At 48.3% G+C, this 8,416-nt stretch overlaps 1 protein-coding gene across 1 annotated transcript in view; it reads left to right on the top strand.

The window, feature by feature from the left end:
- LOC139755773 (uncharacterized) overlaps positions 1-8,416 on the top strand; it is a 54,929-nt gene that overhangs the window by 44,690 nt on the left and 1,823 nt on the right. Inside the window, exon 3 of the mRNA XM_071674396.1 lies at positions 6,627-6,769. Within this exon, the coding sequence (XP_071530497.1) occupies positions 6,627-6,769 (143 nt within the window). The remainder of the gene's footprint in view (positions 1-6,626; positions 6,770-8,416) is intronic.

The following is an 8,416-nucleotide window of genomic DNA, read 5'->3' on the forward strand; positions in this document are numbered from 1 at the left end:
GGGCCACGCCACGCCCCTGACACCGTACGACATAGCTATACGTCGTGTTTCCCGGGAAATCTCGACCTTAGCGACAGATGGGGGATGGCACTTTGTTCGTCCGTCTTTGGCGTCAGCTGATCGTGCCGTTGTGTCTACGGGCCTCGCTGGTTGTTATTGTTGTTATTGTTGTTGTCTGCTTGTTTTACTGGTCTATTGGTCTATAGAATTTGTTTAGGTCTCACGGATGACCAGGAGCGACATGGGAATGACACCCTTATATCATCTGTCTCTTAGGGATACTTCCTCACTCACGGGCGTCCCAGCTTGCGTTCGTCACGCGCTAGTGAAAAACAGCCTCTGAGGCAATTAGAGATAAGTGTGAAATACCCATGAAATACCCACACTCTCCCACAGATCTGTACAGTTTTTGAAATTTGGCCTTTAACGCCTTTTATAATAAGATTCAAAGTTCTTTAAAGATGAAAATCGGAGCACAGGCGTTAGCTTGACCTCTACGGCACTGTGATTTAAGGTTCAGAATTCAGCAGAGGCAGGCAGGCGTGGGGGGAATCGAAGCCCGGGAGTTAAGTTGGGAGAGTGCAAGTCACTGCGCCACTGAGGACTCGTGTATGGAAGGTGTGATTAATTGTGGCCACAAAAGTTTCAATACATCTTAATAAGCGTTACGTTACTGATGGCGTTACTGCCTGCCTGTTACGTTACTATTGGCGTTACTGCCTGCCTGTTACGTTACTATTGGCGTTACTGCCTGCCTGTTACGTTACTGTTGGCGTTCCTGCCTGCCTGTTACGTTACTGTTGTCCTGCCTGTTACGTTACTGTTGGCGTTACTGCCTGCCTGTTACGTTACTGTTGGCGTTACTGCCTGCCTGTTACGTTACTGTTGTCGTTCCCTTCCTGCCTGTTACGTTACTGTTGTCCTGGCCTGTTACGTTACTGTTGTCCTGGGTGTTACGCAACTGCTGTCAATCCTCCCTACCTGTTACGTTACTGTTGTCCTGCCTGTTACGTTACTAGTGTCAGTCACTCCCCTTCCTGTCACAGACATCTACCAACCTTCAGTCATGATAATATATACTCTGGCAATATATTCGCTAGTATACTCAACACACCGTATGGGTATAGTGGCAGTATAACTGCCCTAATTGTCCTAGTCATATATGATTAAAACAAGGTATATCAATATATATCATATTGTAAGGGTATGATGTATATCGCCTTATCATTATACTGTCAGGGTATGATATGATATATCACCATGCTAGTATATCTCAAAAGCAATATATGTCAATAGACTTACACTAAGACCTCATATATAACATGGATATACTAATTCTTCAGAATGGTTATACTTGAGGTCAGATATGTTAAGATAATTATGTACGTAAATCGTTGGTGTTATCATTCGGATGAAGGAAGTCGTAAGGAAAATGGGAGAGGGTGTATGGGAGTTTGGGAGAGCGGGGGGAGGTTGGTCATGGATGGAATGGAATTGGGGGTGTTAGTGAATGAAGGGGGTGGGGAGGGAATGAAGGTGCAAAACCAGAAGAGGCGGAGACGCGAATGAAGAAGGAGGGGGTACATACAAGCCATTCATCATCTCCCGCGACTGTGGTGAAAATGAGCGGAAAAAGGTACGTGAAAAATCGTTTACGCGGGAAGGACCGGTGAAGATATGAAGAAGAGAGAGAGAGAGAGAGAGAGAGAGAGAGAGAGAGAGAGAGAGAGAGAGAGAGAGAGAGAGAGAGAGAGAGAGAGAGAGAGAGAGTTGCGTCTTGTGATGGACGGGGAGGGACCCCGCTAATATTAGCACTTTTAGATGAGAGAAATTAAAGAGATATTTGCTAGCGTTTTGATACGTGTTGGGGAGGGCAGATGACTCTGGGGTGGTGTACAGCAACCAGAGTCTTGTACACTACCCCCCTACATTGGTGTACAGAAGCCAGAGTCCTGTACACTACCTCTCAACCCTAGTGTACAGCAGTCATAGCACTGTACACTACCCTACACCCTGGTGTACAGAAGCCAGAGTCCTGTATACTACTCTACACCCAAATGTACAGCAGTCACGGTCCTGTACACTGCCCTAGGTGTTCAACACCCAGAGTCCTGTACACTACCTCTCAACCCTAGTGTACAGCAGTCATAGCACTGTACACTACCCTACACCCTGGTGTACAGAAGCCAGAGTCCTGTATACTACTCTACACCCAAATGTACAGCAGTCACAGTCCTGTACACTGCCCTAGGTGTTCAACACCCAGAGTCCTGTACACTACCTCGCACCCTAGTGTACAGCAGTCACAGCACAGTTCACTACCTCCCACCCTCATGTACAGCAGCCCCGAGCCTGCGCAGCTGTACAACCCTGCCATGAAGGCTGTTCAGTGGCCCCTAATCCTTCGCAACCACACCACGACCCCTTAATGAGATGCAAAATGCCTGATGCTAACTGGAGCAGGCAAGCAGATACGCCTGGCCTCATGTCCTCCCTCACAGTGAACAGCAGAGCTGAGGGACGCGTTTCCAACGCTGATCCACTTCGTAGAACTCGACCCTTTTTCATGACATCGAGAGCGTGTGTGTCCCAAAAAAATATCAAGGTTTGATGTCTGACGTAGCCTGCCTCTCTCTCTCTCTCTCTCTCTCTCTCTCTCTCTCTCTCTCTCTCTCTCTCTCTCTGTCTTGATCCTTACCGTATCTTCAGTGTCTGACAATCAGCTTGAGCATTTGTTTGTGCTTTTATGTTTGTTTGTGTGTGTGTGTGTGTGTGTGTGTGTGTGTGTGTGTGTGTGTGTGTGTGTGTGTGTGTGTGCGCGCGCGCGCAAGCAGTTGTAATATGGTGCTTGCAAATAATCATGTAATGCAACACCAATTAGCCGGCGTAAAAATGAAAAGAAAATTACGGCAAAACACAGTTGTGTAACGAACAGAAATGACTGTATTCTTGAGAGAGAGAGAGAGAGAGAGAGAGAGAGAGAGAGAGAGAGAGAGAGAGAGAGAGAGAGAGAGAGAGAGATTAACATGTTTTCCTGTAATGAAAATACCAAGTGTTACAGCTACGCGGAGCCGTTACAAAACAAAATGCAGAGTACTTACAGAAAAAAAAAAATAATTAGAAAACGTGTCCACGTTTTCTTTTAAGCGACGGGAAACTATATCATTTATAACTTTTTATTTCTTTTGAATATTTCTACGTTCGTACCGAGCAACAATAAGCCACTGATTGTGTGTATAATGGCAAATCTAAACGTGTAACCCGACTCACAGAGAGACAAATTAGACGGGTATTGGGTCCGTGGGGGTCGGCCATCCCGGGTAGGTGAGGCAGGGCGTCTATGAGGGTTAGTTAACATAATAAATTCACGGCATTGTGATGGCCCCGCGTCCGGCCGACCCAACTTGTTGACTCACGTCCCGTAATGGTGGGAGCGGCTCGGAGGAGGAGGAGGAGGTGACGATGGAAGCCCTTCGCTTGCTGCAGTTAGCCAGCCGTGCATCCAGCCTCCCTCCCTCTCTCCCTCCCTCTCTCTTCGCCACCACCACCACCACCACTACCCCACCGACACGACCATGTTCCTCCAACAACATGCATGCTCTCCTTCCCTCCCTCTCTCCGTCTCTTCGCCACCACCACCACCACCACCCACACGACCATATTCCTCCAACACCATACATGCTCTTCAACCATTCACACTACTTCTCGTCCTCCCAACAGGCCTTTCGTTATATGTGGAGTGGCTCTGAACGGAGGAGCAGTGCCCGACTGGCTCTGCGTGAGGAGCGGGGTGCCAGAAGGCCCAGTTCTATGCTCCACATTTTTTTTACTATCCATGTGAATGATCCAGGCTAGAAACAGGACAGACCACGAGAGTCATCAAATCTGCCGACGACATGAAAACTAGATATAAATCCTTATTATAAAAGGTTTGTTTCATGACTCAAACAATCGCATACAAGGTGATGTCCTCTGGTATAGTTAACACGTCATAGACCCATCAGGTCTTCTGTTATCTATTCCTTCCTGTATACTTCAATTACTGTCCTTCCAGCAGATAACCTCATCATAGACCATCAGATCTCTTCTTTTATTATCTGTTCTTCCCATTATACTGCCATGACTGTCCTCCAGCAGGTAACCGCGTCACAGACCATCAGGTCTTCTGTTATCTGTCTCTCTCACGCACCGATGGTCCTGAACCATTTGGCTCCGATGGTCTTTAGGATGTTGGTACATCCCCAACATCACTGCGTCTCGCTCCTGCCAGGCTCCATCCTCTCCACAGCCTAAGAACATCAGGACCATGATCTACGTATGTCCTCCAAAAGCTTATGTGACAGTACCTGTGTTGTCCCTCTGATATACCCAAGTTATGCTCCACCATTCTCCAAGGTTACTAGGAGTTCGGCCATGTACCATCTCCAGGCTCCACCTCCACCAGGAGCGGAGTCGGCCATGTACCATCTCCAGGCTCCACCTCCACCAGAAGCACCATCTTCCACTATCATGGCTCGTCATACCATCACTATGTCCTCCACCTCCATCATGCCCCATCATCTCCATGAATTTGGCACCATTACCCCATGACCCAGGGCTGCCATACTGCACCCATCACGACCACCCTTCGTAGGTCCTCACCCTCCGTCACAGTAACGATTTCAGGTCACTATAATTCAATCGTCAGCCAGGGCTCTGATGCATCTTGTATTTCGTCCGTCACATCTACTCTTGCAGCCGAGACTTCCTTCCATTTTGAAAGGTGAGATGCTGGGTTAAGTTAGACTAAGTTAAGACAGGTTGACTTAGGTTTTGTGTACATTAGATTAGGTGAGTTGAGGTTATATTTCATCCAACTTTTCTTGACTGCTCTCGATTGCGACCTCCTTCTAGTGATGCTATTGTGGAGGTAAACACCATTTCTTTCCTTCCCACACCAAAAATGAAAAAGGTATCAGCTTTCACTCAAATCGCTATGACTTTCTTACGACCCTCAGGGCAAATCGTATCTTTATTTCCTCACGAGAATCAACATACAAAAACCAGTGACTGTCGTGCGAACCATCCCTGACTTAACGTCCCTCACTGGTCCCCCTACACTGAGCCCAAATAGCACCCGCTCACACGTGAACATCTCACGTCTTCGTGGGGGCTGACAAGCCTCCACGAACCACCTCCGTCTCCCCCATAAGACTTAAGCGAGCAATAACCAGTGATACCCCAAGTCTCCTTGAAGCTATAAGTTCCTCCTCCCTCCCGAAGGGGCGAGCCGGCGCGGGCTATCGCTTCTTCCCACCACCGCCCCTCGGGGCGTGCCGTCGATAGGAGCTTTCTTCCCTCGCCCCAGGGAGCATCGTCACCCCCGTCGCTGTGTGGCGGTCAGGCCGGGCGTTAAAACCCTTTCCTCTCGGCTTTGATGGTCTTTTTACCCTTCCCAGGCGGGGACATTTCCCCACCATCGTTTATCACATTCGTTCTGCACCTCGCTTTTATGTCTCTGTGTCGGGGCGGCGGAGACACCCGCCCCACGCTGCACCATTCTTTTATGAAGATCGCCGACATAAAGCAGCCGAGTGTGCGGCCGGATTAGGTCGTAGTTTGTGCGTCTTCAGGGAGCCAGCGAGCAGAATGAGGGGGTGTTGTGTGTCAAAAGGAAGGCGTTTCCTTCCTCACAGATGACGTCTCTGTCTTCCCTGCTTGATGGTTGCTTTCTCTTTGTCACCACCACAGCCTCGCAAACACACTCACCTTACGGTGAATTTCTCCTGTTGGCATCCGTCCTCACACACTCACGTTTTCCTCCACCAGTCTTTCCCTGCTGGTGGAGCTCCTGAACTGAGCTGGTATGTTTGTTAGTTCTTGGCTGTGGTATCATTGGTAATGCTCCTTCCTCCTCCTCTATTTTGACAGTGTTCTGTTCTTGTAACAGAATCAGTAGTAGTAGTAGTAGTAGTAGTAGTAGTAGTAGTAGTAGCAGTAGTAGTAGTAGTGGTAGAAGTAGTAGTAATAGTAATAGGAATAGCAGTAGTAGGCACTTCCAGCAGTGGTAACAGCAGAGGCAAGAACAGTTTTCGGGGCAAAATCGGTAGAGACAGCAACAACAGCAGCAGGAGAGGCAGCAGCAGCAGCAGCAGCAGCAGTAGTAGTAGTAGTAGTAGTAGTAGTAGTAGTAATAGTTGTTGTTGTTGTAGTAGTACAGTGGCAGCAGCAGCAGCAGCAGCAGTAGTAGTAGTAGTAGTAGTAATAGTTGTTGTTGTTGTTGTAGTAGTAGTACAGTGGCAGCAGCAGCAGAAGGAACAACAAGAAGAGCAGCAGCAGCAGGAGCGGTTGGGGCAACAGCAGCAGTTTATCATAATTCTGGCCACACGTCAAATGCTGGACGATGTAAATATATTCTGCCATTAAACTTACATTACAGCAACATCGAGAACTTCGTCTCTCTCTCTTTCTCTTTTTCTCTTTCTAGTCTTTTCTTCTCTTTGAAACCCTCTGACCACAGCTACTGCCTTATAGACCATGTAACTATGAATGATATTAATGTACGAGGTTTAGGCGTTTTCGTAAATATAATTAGATATTGAGACCAGAAATTTTTATGACGTGTGTGTGTGTGTCGACTCCGACAGGACCAAGTGGAAGCGTCAGACGGCCGTGGGTCTGGAGCTGCTGGCGGAGGCTGGGAACTACGCCGCCCTACAGAGGCTCTACGGCCAGCACTACTGGCCACCTACCCCCGCCCTGGCCCACCTGGCCCCCGTCCTGCCCTCAGGTAAGGCCACACCCTAGCCCAGCCTCAGTGAAGACCATCGCGGGACGGTCATCTACCCCACTGTCGCGTGTTTGCGTCACGCGTGAAAATACCGAAACTGTGCTGGTCAGGGGAACCTTACAACCACCTGGCAAACTCTCTCCGCTGGTGTTGGTTTCTATACGTCACAGTTTTTAAGACACTGTATGTTTACTTTCGGCAGTCTGGCACTGAATGTAGGATGCCGAAGAGCAACTAGATGTTCACTGAAGGCAAGACTTCGATTTATGCATGACAAATAGGTAGAATTTTGACTGCATGCATGACAAACCGTGAGGTACTGATATCTATTTATCTATCAAGGCTTTTACCATATCTAGCGGGTAGCATTTAATGCTTAAAGGAAGCCCCTTTCGTGGGAGTTCATTTTGCAGAGCTGGGGGGTCTCCAATCTCCCCAGGCAGGTAGGGGACATCCAACTGCTTGAGGGTAGAGATGCTACACTGATGATCAACAGAGAATCCAAATCATGTGGATGTTCATGGTAGTCACCTCGGGTAGGCTCACTGACCAACACTGTACCTTCAATAGTTCATGTGTTGAGGGGGGGACCATTCTCTGATCATTACCACTACTAGTTCAGAGGCTTGTACCATACCAGCCCCAGTTCTTGGGTAAGCTACTGATGACCTGTCCCATCCATACCATTACTAGTTCAGGGAGGGGGGGGGACATACCACTAACACGTACCATACCTGTAAGATATCAACTTCATAATTAACAAAGCCAGAGAACAGCCTGTATTTAGAGTGGAATTATGTAATCTTATACTTTAGTTTTCTTTTTCTTTTAGATGTAAAACTTGTGAAGTAGAAGGGGACTTCACAGGTGTGCATGCCACTGCTTGGGAGAAGGAGTGGACGCTAAGTGCCCGTGGCACCCCAGCTGTGGGAGCTTGGCGGCCGGTATGGTAAACACATTCCTGGCTTTCTTCTTGCCAATGCTTGCAAAACTGGGCGGCCGCGCCTCATGCAGTCGTGGCAGTAAAGGATAAAATAGTATCTCTTGTCCCCTCATCGCGCAGTGTATTCTGAAGAATGACAGTACAATGTCTTGGGTTCCTCAAAATGGCGTCACTATTTCTTGGCACTGTTAGGATTATGCAGGCAGTGAATATAGGGGGCCAGTTTCACTGCAGCTCCTATTCATCTATGGTAAGATTTCCCTATAGATCTATCTTTGTTATGGGTCTCTGTTTGTAGATTGAGTAAGGATAGCAGGTTAAAACTAACTTGTGAGTAGGAGTTTGCAATTGTTGCGCATGTATATGCAAGATGCAAGCTTCTAGTATGTTGAATAACCAGCCTACCCCGGTAACCCAGCCTTGGGTCCTACCAGTAACCCAGCCTTGGGTCCTACTATGAACCCAGCCTTGGGTCCTACCATGAACCCAGCCTTGGGTCCTACCATGAACCCAGCCTTGGGTCCTACCATGAACCCAGCCTTGGGTCCTACCATGAACCCAGCCTTGGGTCCTACCATGAACCCAGCCTTGGGTCCTACCATGAACCCAGCCTTGGGTCCAACCATAAACCCAGCCTTGGGTCCTACCAATAACCCAGCCTTGGGTTCTACCATTAACCCAGTCTTGGGTCCTACCATTAACCC

The sequence above is a fragment of the Panulirus ornatus genome, chromosome 20, assembly GCF_036320965.1.
Source record: "Panulirus ornatus isolate Po-2019 chromosome 20, ASM3632096v1, whole genome shotgun sequence".
In the NCBI taxonomy this organism is placed as follows: Eukaryota; Metazoa; Arthropoda; class Malacostraca; order Decapoda; family Palinuridae; genus Panulirus; species Panulirus ornatus.